The following is a 22,564-nucleotide window of genomic DNA, read 5'->3' as shown; positions in this document are numbered from 1 at the left end:
TGGACCTGAGGACTCCAGTCCAGAGAGGCTCATGAACAAGTGCATGACTTAAAGCATATGGGTAGTTGTAAGTACTTATGGTGGGATGAATGCTTTTTAAACACTTTGCTGAATTGGATTTTCGGGGGCCCACACCAAAGCCAAGCAAAGTTAGTGTGAGTCTTTTTAGATGGGTATTGGATAGGAATGCTCAGCAAGGAGGTGGGCACGAGTCGTATTTCAGACAGTATTACCGGTAACCGTGGAAGGGAGACATTTGCTTATTTATCTTTTTGATTTTTACTACGTTATGCTTGCCACTTTTTTGAGGCAATATTTTTTTTTTTAAATGGGAAACCGTAGCGAAAGCACAAATAGAACTATTTGTCCAATAGTTTTAAAAACAAAAGTTTTAATTATTTTTTAAGGTTTATGAAAAGCAGAAGAAAATTTATACTGCTGCTATTTAGCCAAAAGATTATTCATAAGGTATTTAAGGCCAGGAAGTGTAAAATTATGTTTTAAATGTATTGATAATTTGTACATATTGTTTATAAAGGCCTTGTGTTTATTAGAATTACGTTATTTTGATGATTTCTGTACATACTCGTAAATACCCCCAATTTGTGTGAAAACATACTCCCTTATTTGTACTTATTTTGTAAAGAAATAAAACAATTTACTAAAGTAACACATCGAGTGACATAGTATTAATTTATCAAACATGAATTTCACATTGTCTGGTAGTTCTTAAGCACTGTTCAGAAACATTTTGCATTAAAATATTAACAGGATACCCACAAAGAAATATTAAAACCAAATACTTCAATGTTTTGTTGTGCTGATTCTTATCCTTTGTCAAACATCTAATAAAATTGTCAACAAACCTTGATGCTATTAATGCAGTGAATGAATGCACTCAACAGTTGCCTTTTCAAGGGCGATCGGTCCAATAAGCACAACATAACATTCATCCATTTCTTTTCAGATGTGGGAGCAGAGCGGTGCCACGGGGTTGTACGAAAAGGGCTTGCAAAGACTGTTCTTTAAGCCACAGCTTCGGTGCTCAGCATAAAAAGGGTCAGAACAATTCTGTTCCATCAAATTAGGTTGAAACCAAGCTACGTTTGCTTTTTGGCCTTTGTAATGAAAACATTTGCTGGCTGCACACCACAGTTTTATTGGAGATTCTGTGATATTTTAAAACCTGTTTTAGCAACACTAAGCGATGTTCTTAATTAAGTTACGTTGATATAGTTTAAGGCCAGAAGTAAAAATTCAAATTGGTTTTTGCTGATATTGCTGCCTAAGAATACAGGGAATAAGTAAAAAAGATATAAATGAAACTGTAATAAACTTTAAATAAGTGACCTGAAGTTACTAACTAAAAAAACATGTTCTAGCTTAACTTTTTTTTTTTAAAGGCATATTTCTTCTAACAAAGTGATTGTTTCCACATGTCTTCCTTGCCTTAGTGCTGTTCCGCAGTCAATGCTGTGATGTCATGGCTCAAACTTTCCGTCTCAAGTTCACATGAACACGGCTGGCGCAGCCTGGAACTTTTCACGATGCCACCTTTGCAAACTGCCCTCAGTACTGGAGCTGCCTTACTGAGCAGAAAAACGAATGGTAAACACCAAACTGAAGAAAAACAAACCAACCAACCACGAATACTTCCAGTGACTGTCTACATACATCTAAAAGCACCCTGCTTCCAAGCGTGTAAGAGAGCTGGCTGCCTTCAACTTCAGTGCAAGGGGGCCATGCTCAGCACCACGCAGGTGCGCAGCGGCCGCTCCTGCTGGCAGACAACCCGTGTGCACCTCTGCGGTGGCTTTGCCTGAGTGAGAATGGCAGATCGGGGTGTTTTTAAATATAAGTGTGACATGTTCGCCTTTATCTCCTAGCTGAGAGGTAATGAAAGGAGGAGGATGCACAGACATGCGTTCAGCCTCTGCTAGTACTAAGTCTCCCTGGTCAGAAATGCAGGACAAAAGCGTACATAGGATAAACACAAGGAGCAGAATGGACTATTTAAGGATATTTTGAACTTCAAGTCAACTCGATGTATGAAAGTAATAAATAAAACTGTTTTTTCCTTCTCTTTTTGTAAGACGTGGCTACATCAAGCTGAATGGAGCAAAAGGCCAGAGGAGATGCAATCAGAACTTCTCACCTTTCAAACAACATGGGAGATACAGTGAGTGTTCCACCCTACTTGCTTATTTTTGATCATTTACTTTACAGAAATGTTTATGGCATGAAGTACTGTATAAGAAATGTGCATACACAAATACATGACAATTATACGTTAAGTTCTTTACAATATTAAATGTATAATATACAATTCTACAGATATCTTACATACAAAGGTGAATGTTGTGCCATATATTCAAATATGGCAATGCCTAGGAACTTTAGAGTGTCGTACAAGTATAAAACCACAAAATAAAATAACTTTACAACTCTTTTGAAGTAGACAGATTTGCTCAACGGTTTTGCTAAGTTAGCAGGTCAATATGTATAGGCTAAGAATTTCCTAAGAGATTTCTGATTTGGGTAACCAGGGTGAAAAAGCCTGCTGAGATCTGATTTTCCATGGACAAGCATCCCACATTTATCCAAAAAATCAGACCTCTGCCAAGGTTGCAGCTTTGCATATTTAGTACAGCTCATCACTTCAAACATATCAGTCTTAAACTTCAATCTTTTTTTTGCCTGATTGTAATCTTTTGGTATTAAAGAATTGTTAACCATCAAATACTGTTGTGTATGGCCATATTTACGCATCTAAAAAGTTAATTAGAATTCAGTATCTACAACAGTATTCTATAAATGAACGTGGGAGAAACTAAATTGTGATTAACACGTGAAATAGTTATTGAGGACCAATTGTGCTAAAGAGCAATAAAGAGGATTTAGCAGAATGCTATTTATAACCTTGCACCTGTAAACATGGTGCTGTCTCCTGAGTTAGGAAGCCCTGTAAGTCAGAGAGTTGATACTGATTCATGAAAGGAACAGTAACCTCCTACAGTGGGCTTGTTTGAAGAGAAAATTAAACAGGTAGAGGGCAGATACACAATTGGCATTTTAATAATAGTTTAAAATATAGAGGAAAAACGATCTAAACAAAGCATGGCCTGCTTTCATCGGACAGTGGAAGGTAGAGGGTTTTAACATCTTTTTGTGAAAATTCCAGACCCATAAAGAGTTGGTTGTCCCCATAAACATGGTTCATAAATGAACAACAAGAGGTGGCAGAGCCACGATTCTTTTATGATGCAAAACTTAGTTTCTGAGTCAAAACGCGACTGGCTTTGAGAGAGCTACAGCTCCACCATAGGTATGTGGCCCTTGTTTGACGGAGTTTTATGTTGTGCTTCCAAATCCCTACTTTTGCATGTATTGCCATAATTGGCCTTCTCAATTTTTTGTTGCTTTTTTTTTGTTTGGTCTGTTTGCTTGTTTTTCAGTACTGAGCACCAGTTGACTATAAATCGGTCCTTTTCTGATTCTAAATTCTGTCCACAGAAAGATATTTCAGTTGGAAATATAAAAATAAGCCATTTGCTAGCATGAATGAGTACAATCACAGAATTGTAATGTAACGGTATGGAGGTGTAAAGCACATCTGATATGAGGAGGTATGGCAGCCGGGGGGGGTTCTCAGTGCAGTTAGTGATGCACCATCTTCCTCTCGGAGGCCGCACTCCTGCACGTCACGTCTCGGGGTGTCGTTGGGAAGGCTGTCGGAATCACTTCTCCTGCTGATAGATTCAAATTGCTTTAATTGCTCTTTCTGCAGAAGTCCTTTCTGGGGTCAGGGTTGTACGAAGCTTTGCCTTTTTCACCACCACAGCTGTTCAGCTCAAAGGATGTTCCCACCGAGCCTGGTATGCTGAGCATGCTCAGTAATTTCATCGTGGAGAGCAGACAACTGATTTTTCAAATGCATTTCATGGCTGGCTATGTGACAGGTAGTTTCAGAATACCACTAATTGGCAACATAAAGTCAAAATCTGTTTGCTAATACTGTTTTGCAAATCCTTAGTGTTTCACATAAGGGACTATTAAACACTTCTATGGTTACAAAGGAGTACAGGTAGGGTCTAGTCCAGGGGCTCCTGTTTTATTCTGATCGTTGGGGTAGGTTGCGGTCGTCTGTCTTCACGACACAGCACGTATTCGCTGAACTGAGAGGAATCCACCCCACCACCGCAGGAGGCTGCCATATTAAATCCCTTCTGAAATAATCTTTCAAGCACCTGCAACGTGGAAAAAAAAATCAGCTGGATATTTAGCAATTTTAGTGATAAAAGCTTTTAGAAGCACTGGATCTAAATGATGGATTTAGTCTTTTCAGTCTTCATAGAACGGATTTTATTCAGCTATAATTCTGTAACTTAGTCTTAAATGACTACACTGTGATTAAAGTCTCGCTCTCAGCAAACCTCTGCAGAAAACAAGAATTAATCAAACAAATAAGTGCTCTACAGAACAGCTTACTACATTATATAGTAAAATACTGGACTGCAGTGATATCGATGCTATCTCTTACTGCTTAAACAAATCAACAGCAGGTTTAAGTCATAATAAAAAGTGCCCATTATTCATTAGTAATGTGAACAGTCTTGCAGATAAGGGCTGAAAGCATTTGCAAGCTCTTCTTTAGGAGATGAAAAGGTTTTAGGAATCTGAGTGACACTTGCACCAGGCCTTCACGGAAATCGCAGCTGTGATTTTCCCTTGCTGGAAGGGAGTGCTGCTTCTAGCAAAGCATGGCAAAGACAGGATGTGGAGCCAAGACATGGACAATAAGGAAACATTCTGGCCCAAGAAAGAGGTTAATTTGTATTGCCCAAATATATATTTTCTCTTTCTCCTTCTAAAGAAAACTTGGTGCAATTTAGATGCATGAATTTAAGGAACCCAGAGGCAACTTTAATTTCTGAGACTGTCACACAGCACATTACTGCAGGATATACTGATCTTGGCAATATGACGGGGGCTTTGTTTTCACATGGGTGAGCATGTTGATATACAGCTTCCCAGCAGAGCAGGAAGCACACAGACTCTTTGCAGCATTAGGTGAGAGTGGATGCCAGATCCACCTTGGGCAGATCTGCAGTGTAAGATCCACTGGAGGAGATGCTGTGCTCCCTCCCTCCGGCAGCTCACCTGAGCCCAGGGCAGTAGCACAGTGTCTCCAAAAGTGACATCTCAGCATGACAAAAGGCACTTAGGCACCCTTTAGTGCACGGGAGATTCCTATTACAGGGGGTCGGAGGGTTGGGCAGGGCTCTGCTGCCTTACATACAATAGAGCTGAACCAGACCCACACGTTAAGATTGGCGGAGTAACAGGAATATTCACACCCTCCATCCAGTGCTCCTCCAGCCAAAGCTCTACCAGAGGCCATGGCACTGTAAACACTAAGCCAAATTACCATGTAGGCTACTAACACTAATAATACTCCAGCACATACATGAAAAATCAGAACTGGATCTGAAATTTGTACCATTAAGTGAATTAAGTGATCCAACATTTATTTTACAGGCAGGAAAAGTGTTTGCATGAGTTTCTCTGCAGAAAAATGTCACCAAGGGGAAGCCTCCTGCACTGCTCTGCGCGACAGCTCTGCCGTGGTGCCGCTTCCGCTGTGCCATCAAGTGTGCCCACCACAGTGCCAAGAGAACCTGGTGGTTCCCTAAGCCTGACAAACGTAGTAATGACCCTCACGTGACTCTGCAACCAGCAACTCCAGGGATTCAGTTAAAAACTTTAGGTAAGTGTCTCAGCAATATCCCCTGCTCCTGAAGGAGACAACTTGTGTGCTTTTGTGGTTTTGCTGCAGAGATAATTTGATTTCTTTTTAGTATCACCATGAGCGATACTGTGAAGCACTTCGATACCTACTGCAGTGGTACCTCAGTCTTAATGGTTCAAGGCCTGAGCTAATTGCTTACAGAGGTACTAAAAAATAGTGCCATGTTTGCACACCAGACCTCTGCCCTCACCCCTGCACACAAACCCACGTGAGGCCAAGGTGAGCATTCCTTCTGACTGAACGCGTGCTTTGCTTGCCATGCAGAATCTGCTCAAAATGAGCTTGCCCTGAGGAGCTCAGCCTGGCCTTGGGACAAAGTGCCTTATGAGCTCAGGAAGTTTTGCCAACCAAATATTTTCCCTGAAAGTTGTAGAAATGAAAGTGCACAAAAGCATCCCAGTATACAGAAGAAAAAAGGACCCAGAGAGATTAAAAGAAGGGAAGGGTTAAAAAAAAAAAAAAAAAGAAGAAGAAATATAAAAAGCTTACCCCTCTTATTTTCTGGGCTGTGCACAGCCTTTAGGACAGAAGTGAGGTAACACACAGGTCCCAGTATAGTTTTACTAACACTTGTTCCTGCTCAGAGAAAGCAGGAGTTTGCTAGAGAGGGAGGAATAAAACATCACCGAGCTGTTTCACAGGTGGCATGTGCTTTGACTTTGTGTGTCCCTGTTCTTAACCCAAGCAAGCAGGCAAGATGAGGACAAGAGGCAGCTCGGCTACAGGAAAGGAGGCTTCTTCCATTTAACTGGGCAGAGAAACAGAGGATTGACAGGTAAAATTTCAGAGAGAGATGTGACTTCAAAACCTTGCTAAAAACTTTTAAAAATCAATTTGGTTGTAAGACAAAACAAGCACTGGGGTGCCCTTGGCTTGCCTCAGTCCAAAGCAATGAAGGCTGCATGCTAACACAGGGCTTTTCTTTCCCGAGCCAGCTGTGTGCAAACACACAGTCCAGGTAGGCATTACACCCTTAGAGCACCGCATGCAGAACAAAGCGATTCATTTTTGCTACCCTTGCGCTCAGAGGACTGGGCTGCAGGCTATCATCTAGGGTTAGAAAGCGTGGGATCATCAATTTTCTGGGCAAGAAACAAAACTGGTCAAATCCTGTAAACAATGCTGTAAATGTTTAAATACTGTAGAGTTTTAAGGATAACTCGAATGAGGTTGTGCTCAGTTCTATGGAGAAAGTCTCCCAAGGGCTGTTTTCCATGTGCCTTAAGCATTTGTTTGTATGCACCAATGCATGCATGAGACTAAATGGCATGTTGAACATGAACAGATTTAAATTCCACTTAGTGAACTTGGCCCTATGTGCATTACTTTTTTGAAGGTAATAGACAGATGGAGGGAAAGCAGTAAGTGCCTGTAAATAAAATGTGAGCTACTTTCCTATAAATCTCCCAAAAGAATATGCCAAAAAGTAAATGAGTATCAGCTGTGACTCTCCTACATATAAGAAGACAGGCACACAATACTGAATAGAGGATTTGTCCTAAGATTTAATATACTCTGTCTCCCAGTATTCTGAGCACATCAAGACATGGGCTCTGATCTTGTTGGGAGGTTCTCCAGATGAAAACATGATATTTTCACTTCCTGCATTTTATTTACATTTTGCAGAATACTAAAACAATGCAGTCTTAATTATGAAGACTCAATGTTTAACATAGACACACACCAGAGAATTTTCTCCAAGGTAGGCTCCTGGATCTCATCAGCATCTGTTGTGAGGTGTTGGAAAAAACAGTCTCAGTCTTAAGAAAACTATACCAATTTGCGATTACAAGTGGGCATTAAATAAGAGCTGCTGTTTTTTGGTTGCCTACCTACTCAGTGTTGACATTCTGTGTTTTATATGTATAGTTCTTGACAGAAAGCATTTAATGAAAAATTGTTTTAAAGTGCTGAAGGATTTATAAATATTGCAGTTGTGCTACCAAATACGTTAAGCAGGACAGTAGGGGACAAAAGCAATGCATCTCAGTAAACAGCAGGCAGATTTATCACAGCACTCTGAGATTCTCTCAGTGTGCTTCTGCTCCGCCAGCCACTGCACCTTATAACTGATCTCCCTTAACTCCATGCTATTTACTCCACCATACTTCCATCTACTGTCTCAATATTGTTTAGTCAAAAAATATTGGGAAGTGGAAGTGTAGTGCCCATATATCAGTGAGAGTCCATCACAGTCAATGATAATTATTTGCTGATCTCATCAGGCTTTTGTCTCAGCAATGCATCATTTTCCAGAAAGTGTTTGAAAACACTCTCTATTAATTATATAGTAAAGTGATGTGATTTAATAAAATTATTTAGACTGTAGACTCTCTGACATAGAAATTTTCTTTCATAATATGAACCTACAAAGTGACTCTGACTGATTTTGACTGAATTCAAAACACATTCTAATAGTAATAATTGGCATTCAGTTTTTATTATAAATAGTAATAAAAGCATGCCACTTAATAGAGCCAAGTGTGAGCCTCGGCTGCTTGCCGTGCTGCGCTTATCAGTGACCAGCAGTGACCCTTTATTGTTTCAGTTACTCTAATTTCTTGAATGCCCCTGACCATATTGCACGAACAGAGTGTGGCTGAAACACAAACATGTCTCTCTACCCACTCACCTTAGCTGAACTGCAGCTGCTCCCCTCTCCAGCTCAGTGGTGAATTCATCACTACTCCCACTGCTAGAAAATGGATCTGCCTCTGACCCACCTCCAGCCTTCTATTTTTGGGCAGCCCACTCCAACCCTTGCTGAATGTGAAATTGCTAAGGACTGTGCAAAATTAACCACAGGCAATGGACTGTTAAGTTCAACCAAATAAAACACTTGAAAGTCTTAAAATAAAAATTAGGTAAATCACTGCTTTTTAGAATGGTTTCTGATGAAAGCTTCTGTTACCATACTGTTCTTACCAGTCAGTGAATGCTGTCCAATGGAAGGTGTCAGTGGAGAGAGTCTCAACTTGCTGCACGCTGACAATACTGGTAAGCAAGTGCTCTAACTTCTCCCAACTCCCTTGCTATTGTGCCTTCCCCCTGAGCCTGTCTGGCCAGCCTGTCTCACAGGCCAACTCTGTTGTGGATATTTGCCCATAGGGAAGTTTATCAAGACCACTAAGGCATTTCCCACAGCCCAGCTAGCACCTCTGGTCACAGTGACTTTGGAAACGTGCTCCTTCAGGTTGATTTCAATTTCCATAATGATAATCTTTCTAGCATAATTTAAAGGCATACATGCAAAAACCAAGAGCTCTGTGTTTTCCCATGTTAATTAAGGAGTAAGTTAACAGCATCATCAACACTGTTCCTTCTCCTCAGCCCAAGGACAGCTACACCAGAGCTCTGGCCACAGTGATGGTGATGCCTTGTGAAATGGCATTTCTTGCCCAGAAGGCTGCTGCCTAAACACAAACCACGTATTTATTTCTGCTACCACCCACCTATCTGTCCAGTTATCTTCTTTTGTTTCATATGTTTAATTTTAAACCTAATGTCAAAACTCTGAGTATAAAATGAAATACATTTTGTTTAAAATACTCTGGGCAATTTTTATAGAACATCCTTTTGAAAAAAAAAAAGTGCAGAGATCAATTTTTTTAAGTCCATCCCGCAGGCACCATCATTTAATTATGAGTGAGACATAAATTATGCATTTACACATTGTTGCATTTTCTATAAAATGGTGTGGAGATTTTTTTTGTAGTTTTTGGAACTCTCTCTTTCTTCCTGAGGGCACTTTGGAGGGAAAAAAAACTGCTGCAGGCTATACATTGATGAAAAAATTAGCATTTATCAGTATAACACCATTATGAGACCAGCATGGCACTAACATACACAAAATCTAAATCTATTTTTCTGCTTAGACTAAGGAAAACCTGAAAGACTGTGATCTCACCAGGCAGAAAATGTCTCCATGCAGTATAAGCACTAAAGGTAATTGGGCAGAAGCAAATAATTTGCATATAATTGAACAAGAAATAATAAAAAAAAAAAGCAAGCATGTAGATGAGCCAGCACTAAAAGGCCGTTACCTGCACTGAATTCAACCGGCAGTATCCGTTCAAAGGAAACCTAATAACGTGGGTAGGGTCTTGGTTCCAGCCTGCGTTTACGGAGTTGCACATGACGTCTCCTGTCTCAGGGAAGATCTCTTCTATTAAAGCTTTCTCCCCACTCAATGCAATTCTTTCCCCCAGATCTGGAGTCACTCTTACAACCAAGCAGTCACAAGGCTGGAAATGTTTCCTTTGTTCTTTCTCTTGTTTCCATCGCTCAAGTTCCTTAATCATTGGCTGCAGCTGATAATACTTTGCTTCTTCATATAAAAGATTAAAATCCTGAGAAAAAAGAAAGGAGAGAGAAACTAGGAATGCTTATAGTTCCCTTTTAAAAATGAGTATTGTTCCTGTTTGACCTACTTAAGCTTATGTATTGTCAGCAAGAGTGCAAAGGCAACAGGTCAGGTATCCACATATTTTGTCATCTTACACCTACACAGAAAACCACAATGTGTTAGTGCTGAATTTATTTGAGCTGACCATGAAGTTCCCATTGCACTGAATTATTCTTTCATTTATTATCCCACAAGCTCAATGCAAGAAGGTTTTACTTGTGGATTAAGAACTCAGAATAACTGGTTGCAGTAAGTAAAGCATACTGTCTTAAGAGAAGTTGTCTCGAGCCCTGATCTTCACTCTTGACCTCAGATATTCACTTCTGATCTTATGACAGAAGATCTTGGATTGTGCTGTCATCCCTCACATATGTGTTACAAGATAGAGATGGCAGTTCAGCTTCTCACCTCTCACCTGGTTTTGCCACATTTGAAACGAAGCTGCAGAAGCTGGGCTGCTCCCTGCATGATTATTCAAGCATACTTTGGAGCTTGGTAAATTATCCTGCTGTAGTGACCACCCAGTGGCTGGGAGCTCAGTTTTGTTTACTCCAACAACTTGAAAGAAAGCACTGTTTTCAGCTAGCTGTCCATAACCCAACAGGGACCTTCAGGCAATTCAAATTCCCAATTTGATCCAATTCCCACTTAATTGATTGAGATGTCATCTGCATATGCTCATTAATAACTTTTCATCAGATTTTCAATGGATCTTCCCATCTCAGCTTAAACGCATGGGAATATGGTGAAAAGGGTGGCAGCAGCACCATCAGACTCAGCCAGAACTGAACAAGAGGGGAAGCATGCAGGGCTGGTTTGCTTACTTTGCCCCTCTGCCTCCTGCAGCTTCCTAAAGGGAAGAGAAGCAACAGAGGCACAGGAGCAGTTCCTCCCTGAGGACCTGATCCTTGCTTCCTCTGCCCATTTTCAGATATAAGTGCAGGCACACTGTGTGACTTTTTTGGAGCATGCTGTAGGTCATCACCTGGGCATAAAGGCAACTTGTCTACTGCAGTAAGAGGAGGGAATGAAAAATCGTGAATGAAACTACTGGAATCATTTAGACTGGAAAGAAGGGAGTGAGGAGAAGTTATTGGGAAATGGGCAGTAAAATTGCATGAGGAAATAACTGCTGCACTTCTGCAGAACTCAAAGAAGAAAGAGAATCAAAAGCCATTGAATATACAGAACGAAAAGGTGCAACTTTTCATAGCATCATGGAATTAACCTGCAAAACCTGCTGCAAGGTATTGCCTACTGAACCAAAGCAGTCAGCTGTGTTGAAATTTGGCACCACAGAGCCACTGCCACTAGTGGAGAGGCGCTCCTTCACCCAGCACTGCCTTCAGCCTGGAGATACATGAAAATTAACAGTGACACAAGCAAGGTTATCACGTTACAGAAAGGACATCTGATCCTTTGCATCTCTTTGATGTCTGTTAGGGCTGGGACAATATGCACACCACTAGTGGAGAAAAACGGACTGAAGAAGGTGCAGAGAGAAAAGAGTGATAAGAGCAAATATGAAGAAATGAGGGCAACAAACACTTAAGAAGGATCCAGAAGATGAAAAGCAACAGGAAGATAAAGGAGAAATGCTTTAGGAAGCACCTGGCCAGCCAAAGAGCTGCCACTACCTGGTGTCAGGTAAGAGTGTGCCAGCCCTGGTGCCACCAATGGAAGGTTTGTTTTTTTTTCCCAGAAAAATCAGCATGCTCTGCTGAGCCATTCATGCTTTTTCCTCTCCAGTTGTGAAGCTCCCTGATTACTGCATGTGGGATCAGTTTAAATCTATAGGCATTAGAGTTTTAAATTAAAAGCAAAATACAACCCCTACTCCAAACTTTCTGAAATCTTCATGCAGGAACGCTGTAACAAAACAATCTCCCATGCACCTGTTTGTTACAGAGGTGCGTCAAATGTTTGCTGTGAATCTGCTGGCCCTATATACCCATTTTGAGCCAAGGAAAGCATGTGATGCTAAGGAGAAATGTAATGCTATAGAGTTAGCAGGAGCATGGAGTGCTCACATGCTAATGGAAAGTCTTCCACTGTTTTCAGTAAGTTGCACAAATTTGGTTTTGCAATATTTGTGTTCGTGGCTACTATAAAAAATGTTATTTGTTAGGGCAGTGAATTGAATGTGTGCTAGTAGAAACAACATTCAAAGCTATAAGATATGGTATAGCCTTGTAAAAATCAGGCCTTCATTTTTGAAAGCAAACAGAGGTATGGCACTCCTAAGACTCAAAACACTGCTAATGCACTCTTTTCTCGTGCAGGTTTTATAAACGAGTCAGAGAAGTGTGCAGCTGTGACTGAACTGGCAGTGATGCCCAGCTCTGCACTGCCTACACGGCACACTCAGGATGCTCAGGTAACACTGACTTTCCACCCTTGCACTGTAAATGTAAAATCATATCCTGATGATTTGCAAATGTTTAACACAAAATATCAAGTACAAGAATTTAACCACAAGGGACCCCTGCCAAGGAGGTGCCACAAGAGCTGCAAGAAAAATTTCTCTATGCTGTTCATTTGGATAAGTTACCAAAGGCAGATGCAAACACGAATCTTTTCAGATCTATCCAAAAAAGGCACATTTCACTGAATGAGGAACAGGAGTAGCTACAGGGTGTTAACTGCCTAGTGCAATGGCAGTGTGCACTGTTTCACTGAAACCCAGACTCAGAGCAGCTTGGTGTGTCTTCTGTTCCAGGCGTATGATGATAAATGCATACATGTATTGTACCCTCTCTCTCTCATGGAGGCTCCAGTGCTGGCATTAGCAGTTTTGCTGAGCAGCTGGCAGCATCTCAGGGCAGATATGGTGTGGGATCCAGGAGCTCCTTGTCCTGCAGGACAAGATCTCCCATCCCTGAGTCCCTGCTAGCAATGGTGGGGCTATAGTGAAAAACCCTCAATAGCCTTCAACTTCTTGTGGCTGCAGTAGGACTTAGTGGGCAGGTTCTGTGCTGTCACCCAGAAAAGGGAGCAGGCAGCCAGCTGGGAAGCACATAGACTCTCCATCCTCAAATTTTGAACAGCATTTAGATTTTGGGTGAAGGGTCAACAGATCATTCAAAGATGCAGGTTTTTTTGCTTTTGCAAAAAAATCGTCTATTCCCAATTTGGTAGAAAAGCTTTTTTTTGTGGTTGATTTCGTGTTGGCTAAGTTCAGCAGTCATCTCTCACAAGGGTCACATCTTCCCAAGAAGGAGGCAGGTACTGTGACTTCAAAGTAAGCTGTGCAGTTGACATCAGTGCCAGTCTATCAGTAAACATCTATGAACTATGAGTAGAGGCAGCCAACAGGAATTGTAAAATAAAAACATGTCTTGTATGAATCTGGTGCTGTTCTCTCTATAGTAAAGATTATGTACGTGAGTACATAAGATTGACCCCTGAACAGGCTTTCTACCCATTTTTTCTTGTTATTCTTTGTTTCCATGACATAACAGACTGTCATCCTGACTCAGCATTTTCTTTATAATTCAGTGCCATGAAGATCTGACTCCTGAACATGGGAGCAAGTTCTTCACTTCTGCTATGATGAGTGCACCATTTGCTAACGTCAGTGTGAAAGCACTTAAAAGTAGGCATACAAATTTTAAGACTGTATAATAAAGCAGATGCCACCTGACCCTACAGGTGACCTCAGTAAGTAAACCATGTGAAACTCAAATGCCCTCTGCATTTGGGCTCCTTTCCTCCTTAACATCAAATGATGATGTATGTACTGCCTATATCTATTTCTACTGGAAGCAGGGAATGCCAGATAAGTAGGTCCAGTGGGCAATCTAGTCCTGGTTTTGCATGGAGATGTATTTTGTGATTGAAGAGGAGAAATGCTGATTATAATTTCCGTGAGGAAACACCTCTCATGGGGAATCAAGGCAGATATTTGGGCTGTGGATGAGGGTCAGCTCCTGTGCTGGACACCCCCTAGCCATGCAGTGTGGCAGACCCAGGGCGACGGCCCAACGCTCCACTTGAGGACGTGTGTCACTTATGGTGGAGTGGCTCCACGCATAGGACTCTGACCAGAGCAGGAGAAGGGAGCTGTAAGCAGCTCCCAGCCACCCGCCATTGCCCTGCTCAGCAGACTCTGCAAAGCGGAACCGAGCCAAGAACTCATGGTAATTTCTGAACATACTTCATGGGGCTTAAAATCCTCCAAGCCCAGGAAAATTATATGAACTATTAGAATGTTGCTTTCAGCAGGGAGACCTGTCAGATTCTAAACACTTTCAAGTTCTGGCTTATTAGTAGTTGGAAGTGTAATTAATATTCACTGTAAACACACCAGTCAGACTTGATAATAAAGAATCACTAGCCTAGGAACACATACCCCACTTTCTCTGCATTTCAGTGTTAACTTAGTCTGAAAACAACGCTTAAACAGCAAACACTGTGAGGTTGGTGTGGTACTAACATTCCAAACTTTGCAAAATAACCATCTGAGCAGCAATTCCAGTTGAAAAGCAACTTGGCTAAACCTTGAGGCTAATAAACTGCTTGATTAAATTAAGGGGTAAAAACTAATAAATATTCAAAACACTTGATAATGCTTTGTTTGACATAAAGAACAGTTAATGCAAGTCTCACTGGAAAACCTGTCAGGTTTTATACCTTAAATAGAGTTTTGCATTTAGAAACACCAAGTGATTCCATTTGCTGCCTTTGATTATTGTCTTCTGTCACTTTAATCATGCTGGTAAAATTACACAATTTCTGTGAAGTCAAATCCGTTTACAATGCAGTTTTAATACAGCTTTGCAGTGCATTCTTCTATGCATTTTTATTTAGTTACTCCCTACCTAGCAATGCTTTGCTTTGTTCTTGAGCCCTCATTAGCCTGGGGTTTGCTCTAAAGCTCTCTCAGGGAGGAACCAAATGAAGTACAGTTAACCCTATGCAAAGAGATGGTCTGGAACAACGGACTGAGTTGGGCACAGTGCCGGCTCTCCCAAGTCTCTCCCAGCCCTGCCAGCGGCTCGCTGTGCAGGCAAGTCCTTGGCATCCTCTGACATTCTCCCCTCGAGGCTCTTACTGAATCCTGCTGGTTTTGTTTCACAGCACCTCTGAAATCCATCCACCTGGCTGCTGGTCGAGACCATGATCAGAGTGAACTAGATCTCTTCTACACTCTCTTCTCAGTCTCTCTTTTGCCACCAGATTGTCCAAAACACTGCCGATAAAGCACCTCCCTGAGGCTGTGTCAGTACCATTGCTCCATCCATCCTCTTTAATTGTTCCATCTTGCACCCCACAGTTCTTTAGCTTCAATCCTGCCCACACATTTGCTCTCATCTCTCTTGTCTTGCATCCGCCCCTGCATGCTCTGCCTCTTCCCACGTCACAGCACCCTGTCCCACGGGGCAGCCGCCCTGGCCTGCCAGCCGCTCCCACAGAGCCCAGTGCTCAGACAGCCCCGTAGGGCTGGGCCTTCAGTCCTGCCTGGGAATGCCAAAACTTCTGCTTGGCCTTGGCACAGGAGGTGTGCACCCACTGTGCTGTGCGTCTGCTCAGTGTCAGCTGTAAGTGCTGAGATGCCGGTGTCAAATACAAGTACACTCATGATGTAGGCAAAAATGTCTGAGGACCGGTTTGCAGCAAGAGGATCAGCTGTATGCCACAGTAACTATACATTTAGGATGACTCAGGAAGGCCTGACCAAATTACCTTGCCTACCCAGTCCAACATGAAAAATGAAATTTTACTACCGAGCACGGGAACTTTCCAGTAACACTCAGTGTCCTCTAAGTCCCCGTTAGCATCCCAATTTATTCATAATTTCATCCTGGAGTTAGCTCTTTTGTTAAATCTTGTCATCTAGTTTGGATAGTTTTGTCTTCTAATTTTCATACATAAGGATGACAATGTTGCAAGTTTCATAAGTACAAAGCCAAATAAACAACACTAGGAGGAGAGGGTTTCAACAATCAGGATTTACAAAGCAACTTGCTGTCATTATTTCATAGAAAACATGTATTATTGCTCCTTAAAGGTCTCTCAATAAATTCTATTTCCCACAAATATTCTGACATTCATACATTGTGTAAAAGATTACTTATTGAAATCGAAGTATCTGAACTGGATTTATCTAGCAGAAGTCCTCATGGATTTGTTTAAGGGTGTTTCTTTTTCATGCCAACAAGAAAAAGATTTATACCATTTAATTACTCTAAGTATCAAATTTAAAACATTTCTACCAGATTCTAAACATTAAACCCTGGTAAATGCTAGTTGCTGGTGTTGATTCTTAATTGTTGTTATACCCCGATAAATAAGCTAAAAATGTGAGAAAATACAATTAGTTTAGAAAAACTGGTTTAGCTGTAAGCTTCATCATTTAACTTTTTATGGTATCCATGACAACCATTGGTCCATTTATTAAATAATAGCATCCCTAGCGTAATAAACAAGTACTAAAAATACCTAACAATAAACAGCAACATTTAGCTAAGTGTGTTTAGGTCAAGCACACAAACCAACCTCCTCCAAAATAAATGACAGAATGGGGGAAAAAAATAGATTGCAGACTATAGCTTTCCTTACCTTAAAGTCTTCTGGGAGCAGTAGCTTAGATGTCCTTAGGAAGCTTAATATATATCTGAAAATCTCACCATCTCGATCAATGAAATAATGTTGTTTTAAACTGTCCAAGACAATAGGCTCTGTGCCATTAAACAGACGACTTATTACTGAAAAAAAAAGAAAAAAGAAGTGGGCAAAAGAGACAAAATCTCATTCCCCCCTCAGGGTGTAAAAACATCCACTCAATATAGCTGTATCAATTCAATGTGCATAAGGTAACGCAGTGTCTTCATTTGGTGGCAAACGCAAACAAACGCAGGAAGACAGACGCCTCGGATACGTGTGCACACACACGCGCATGAAGTGCCCGTTGGCAACTGCTCCTGGCACAAAGCTCACGTTGCTCTGAATCAGCGCTGCAAATCAGGCTCAGAGCCCCAACAAGGGAAGTGCCTGTGAAATTCTCACCCTGTGGCTGGCAGGACAATGTCTGGAAGAACATATTATTGGGTAAGTTATATACCCCTGTTCACAGGTACCATTCATGGAGTACCGGGATGTCACTCAGAGATGGGCTCCTGGATGTGAGCTTTCTCACCAGCTGTGCTGCCATTTTGATCAACACCATCAAAGCACTTCCACATGAGAGGGGAGGATACCCATGCATTGTTATGAGCTGTACAGACCCCTCAGTGCTGAATGTTTTGGCAAACCAGCAGCAAGGGTACATACAGCCCCACCAGTGCCCTACGTACCGGCCTCTGTCGGGACAACACAACCTGCCAAATGCTTCCTGGGCAAAGACAAGGGATGAAGCCTGAGAGCACAGGTCCAGCTGGGTAAGTGTAAGCAGAACCAAACACTGCATCTGCTGCACTGTGCAAGTTTTCTCCATGTCCTCCTGACAGCACAATGCAGGCTGGGTGTTTGCTGGGCTACACTTCCTCTTGCCTCTCCTCTCCAAATGTCTGGCTTCTTTCAGAAGGCTTTGTCTTCCCATGAGAAATAAACCAACTGAATATATGTTCTTGAAAGGAAAATCACAGGAGACAGACAGCAACGACCTATTAAGTAATTGAGTCCATCTCTCTGACAGTGCAGCATTGTTCTCAACTGCAGAATGTCTCGTGTTTCAAAGTCGAGTCTTCAATAACCCTGCCAGTGAGGACTCCACCACTTCCCAGTGAGAATATTCCACAGCCCGCTAGATTTCACTGTCGAGTGTCCCTTAGGCTCAGCTGTGCAATCCACCAGTATCCCCCACTGCTAACCAGGGAAGGGCTTTTCCCTGCCATGGAAAGGAGCCCACCCAGCCACTGTGCGAGGTGATGGCCAGCACTGCCAGCGAGCTCAGCAGCTGCAGCCTGGCTGCTCCTGCTCCCCAGCCCTGCAGAGAGTGCCCAGGGCATGGCTGGGATGGTGAGCATCAGCCCATGTGCTGGAGGACAGTCTTGACCACAGGAGTGCAGATGCTTGCAGCTGCCCCGTGCTCAGCTTGTTTTGGACTGTGGAGTCTTTGTGGGTGAAATTTGTTCTCAGCAGCTGCCCCTCAGTCTGGTCTTCCAACTTTTTGATGTAGTTACAAATATAATTAACATGCCATTAATTTCTAAATTAATTGTGGAGATACTAAGTTAGCAATTCCCTACTGAACTCAGCTAAAAAACCCTCCACTCTAGTGTAAGCTCCAGGTTTTGCTGCCTGCTCTCATTCCCTTACATCTGTGCTAGCATTCAACTACTCTGAGTTACTTAGAATAATCAAATGCTTCCCTAAACCCTAATTGTAATATATTTACTGTCTTTCTCCAACCTCTAACTTTCTAACTGTATCAGAAAAATCCAACTCACACTGCAACATTTAATTTATATAATCCCAAGGTTCGGCAAGCCTCCAGTCATTCAATATTTTCATTTTCATTGTTATTTGAGGTCTATTTGCTTGAGACAGCTAAATATATTGCTTCGTACAGAGCTAAATTTCAACCCAGGAACCAGACAGTTAATTTATTTCCTTAGACATGCACAGAGCCTGGATGCTGTTCTGAGTTAGCCTAAAAGCTGATAAAGTAACTTAATGTTTCAGTACAAGACACTCATTATTTGTGTGGCTACCAAAAGTTTTGAGAACTCATCTTTCCCACTTACTCCCTAAACAAGCTGGGCTATGGCTTAAACCTCCTCCTGCTGTAGCCCATCTTCTGTGAAGTCTGCAAAAGCAAAGCAATGGCTGTTTTTCAGCTCCTTGGTGCATGTGGGGGAAGGTCTGCCAACAAAGAAAGGATGCAGGGAAGACAGGATACAAAATGCTAATGGGTTGCTCTTTAATGTAGTGAAGCTGCTTCTTTTTTTTTTTTTGGTAATGAAAACAAAACATGAATTTTGAGGCCTTTGTAGAGTGCCTTAAGCTGTATTTCTTCACCAGCAAAATTACTGCTGGGGAAATAAACTTGCAGAGTGTTGAAAGACTTAACTGCCACCCCAAAAACAGAGTGATGAATAGTTTGAGGATTTATTTGACATTTTAGGGGTCTGCTATGTTCCAAGAACAAGCTTCACTGCAGCATTCTGAAACACTGCATGTGGAAAGTGCTCCTGTTTCTCCTGCCTCATCAGCACAAGCTGTACTTGCAAAAATCCTATCAGAAAACGCAGTTCTGTGAGAACAAAAAGTGAACTCAAATGACAGCTGCCAGTAGAAGCTTTGATGCACTGGCTTTACTCCTGATTGGCAAAGCTGTAGAAGCACAGTGACCAACAGCTCCGCTACTAGATGCACTCAGCAACCAGCTCTCAGGCTGCACAGCACACACCACTGTATGCAGATGTGGGGACTTGCTGCAGCTCTCAAATTGGACAGTGGTCACCCCAAAATGTTTGCTTTTACGAGCAGTCCTGGTGCATAATACTTTAAAACTTCATTTTCCCCAAGGAGCCACTTGCTTGTAGTGCGTGGGAACAGTGCTCCCAGTGATGTTTGTAAAGTGGAAGGCAGAGGAAAACTGAGGCAAGGCAAAAAGAGCTGCACTTAGATCCTATACAGATGGGTGAGTTTCAGCAGTGAATGTTTCTTCAGTACTCCCACCTTTTAAGAGATTGTTCACTTTTGCATTTAAAAATGCTTTTAATTTCCCCCCCCACCCCCATATTTCATTTCTGGACAGCAGCACAAGCCAGGATCAAGCAAAACAGTCCCAGTGTGCATGCTTTCCCATTGCCTTCACCTTCCCAGCCAGGTTCGGCTGCGCTTTGCACTCTTCCCAGCCACGTGCTTCTCTCACAGCTGTTCCTGCCTTCTAGAATCCCTCCCTGCCACCCAGCCCCTCACAGGGCTCCAGCTCCCAGCCCTGCAGAGCTGGATGAGGAGTGAAATGGTGCCCAGCCTGCAGCTGGATGCTTCTAACCCCTCTTCCCAATGTCCAGAACACATCCTGTTGATCCTATTTTTGCAGCTTCTTTGTGCTTCAGTTGTTTCTGCTAAAGGCTCTTTTACATTTTCAATAATGTTTAGCCAAAATGCCAGGGGGCAAGTTTCTAGCTTTATACCTATTTCACTATGATATTAAGGTCTCCTTTTTTATTAGATCAAAAACAAACAGTGCAGCCAGCCAACCCACAAGGACAAGAGTGCTAGTAAATTCTTTCCTGAGTTCCTTGGACAGGGAAGGAAGCTGTGTGCTGTGTGTGAGCACCTACAGAGACCCACTGCCACCCGCACCCCTGACAGCGCTCACTCCCTGCAGTCCACCCAGGACCATGCAGGCTGCCTGCACCAGAGCACAGCTGGGGAGGATGCATGGGGGCACCGAGTCCAGAACCAGCTGCAGCTCTCACCACACAGCCTCATTCACAGACCCACCCAAATCCATCAGGGAGTAGCCAGGGCTTTTTGCTCTCTGAAGCACCCCACATTCTCAAGATTGCTGCCCAGCAGTGCAGCACAGCTGGGCTTTGCGCATCACCAGGCTGGAAGTTAATAGCATTTGGGTGAGTGTTTGGAGGTGGTAGTGCTTTCTCCTCTTGGGCTAGATTAGCCATTTTCTTGATAACTCCCTTTTTGAACAGAAAACTGAAGTTCTTTCCTAACAGATCTGATCCCAGGGGCCTTAAGAGGAGCACCAAGTACATGCGGACCTGCAGGAAAATGAAGCCAAGATCCACTGAGCCTCCACTGTTGTACCTCACTCCCCCAGCCAGCACAGCCACAACACGTGAGTGACAGCCTTTATCACAACATTGCAGTAAAAGTATTAATTTAACTAATTATGTGATTAATATTTAACCGTTCTGTGATATTTTTGTCATTCATAATTCAGTTGTTTGCATATATTAAAAATTTATTCTGTAGACACTTTCTGCCCAATGTCACATCAGCAGGGAGTGTGCATTACAGAGGACTGTCAGTAAACGTGGCTCTCTTCTGATTTTATGGAAAGAGCGGGGAAGAAAAGAGGAATGCTTGTTGGTGAGCCCCTCCAGCATGTGGGACTGCATTCTGCTTGCTTCCCTGCTCCATCCTTGCTTCATCCCTGCTCCCTTCTGCTCCTGCTGACACATGGCTGGGCTTACCGAGCTCTGCAGCTCCTCCTGCACCATGCAGGCTCTGTTGACTGCATGCAGCTCCTGGCTGTTGTGGAGCTGCAGGAGGAGAAGCTGTGCGAGGTGCAATAGGGAGAAGGAAGGAGGTTGTTCAGAGCTGGAACAGAGCCGGGGCAACGGCGTCCAGCATGACCTGAAGCCACCCTGCTGGATGTGTTAGCACCATTGGGTGTGTAAATAGAGTCCAGCCGCTTCTGCTGAGCCAAAAGGGATGCTTATCTCCTAAATATTTGTTCAAGGTGGGTATGATACATATTGTTATCTGCTTTGTGGCGAAAAAATGCTGTGAATGGGAGCAAAGGTGCTCAAGAGACCGGCGAGTACCACAGTATCTGACACAGCTATCCAGGCAGCCAGGCAGTTTGGTCCCTAGGCAAAGGAGCAGGAGGGACAGCAAGAGGAGGGACAGGGAGAGCATGGCCACTGTCCCCTGCCTCCTGCTCCAATGGCAGCCAGGAGGGAGGGATGGTAGAGCAGTCAAGCTGGGACTCATGCTCCCTCATGCCCCAAAGTGCCAGGAGTGTGGCTAAAGGTTGCTATGGCTGCAGAAGTTTTTCCGATTTGCCTCAGTTTAAATCTTCAGCTATAACTAGTGTGGAGGTCAATTAAAAAAATGCTGTTTTATTTTTATAGCATATTTTCATCACCTGTTGCATGACCAGTGATTTTAAACCCTTTCCAATTATGGGAAAATAGCACTAACAAGTGACTACAGCATGGAACTCTGCTCACTGCACTAATGCTGCACTGGCTTCATCATTGAAGGGGTCTGCCACAGTTTCCAGCCAAAAAACAACCAATCTTGTCGCTTCATATGATAGTATGTGTCAGTGGTCAAGGGAAGAGCCACTGAATTAATCTGTCTGGATTTCAGTAAGGCCTTTGACAGTCTCCCATTAACATCCTTTTCTCCAAATAGGAAAGATATGGATTTGATGAGTGGACTGTTCGATGGATGAGGAACTAGTTGCAAGATCATTCCCTGAGAGTGGTGGTCACTGGTCAATGTCCAGATGGAAATCAGAGACAGGTGTTATTCCTCAGGGGTCAATATAGACCAAAAAAAAAAAAAAAAAAGAGTCCAAGAAGACAGAATATCTTCCTATGAGAACAGGACTGTAGAGACCTAGGGCGTCGTTCAGCCTGGAGAAGAGAAGGCTCTGGGAGGACCTGAGTAGTGGCCTTCTAATATCTGAAGGGAGGGCTATAAGA

The 22,564-nt window shown here is 42.6% G+C and overlaps 1 protein-coding gene across 1 annotated transcript in view; it reads right to left on the bottom strand.

The window, feature by feature from the left end:
* Positions 1-315: 315 nt before the first annotated feature.
* KCTD15 (potassium channel tetramerization domain containing 15) overlaps positions 316-22,564 on the bottom strand; it is a 79,188-nt gene continuing 56,939 nt past the window's right edge. The window contains exons 2-4 of the mRNA XM_031555389.1: positions 16,776-16,963; positions 9,853-10,158; positions 316-4,247 (exon numbers count right to left, since the gene is read on the bottom strand). Coding sequence (XP_031411249.1) covers positions 4,092-4,247; positions 9,853-10,158; positions 16,776-16,963 — 650 coding nt within the window. The 3' untranslated portion in view covers positions 316-4,091. The remainder of the gene's footprint in view (positions 4,248-9,852; positions 10,159-16,775; positions 16,964-22,564) is intronic.

The sequence above is a fragment of the Meleagris gallopavo genome, chromosome 13 (genome assembly GCF_000146605.3).
Source record: "Meleagris gallopavo isolate NT-WF06-2002-E0010 breed Aviagen turkey brand Nicholas breeding stock chromosome 13, Turkey_5.1, whole genome shotgun sequence".
Lineage (NCBI taxonomy): Eukaryota > Metazoa > Chordata > Aves > Galliformes > Phasianidae > Meleagris > Meleagris gallopavo.
Note: the sequence above shows the minus strand (reverse complement) of the source record. Positions and strands in the feature narration are given on the sequence as shown.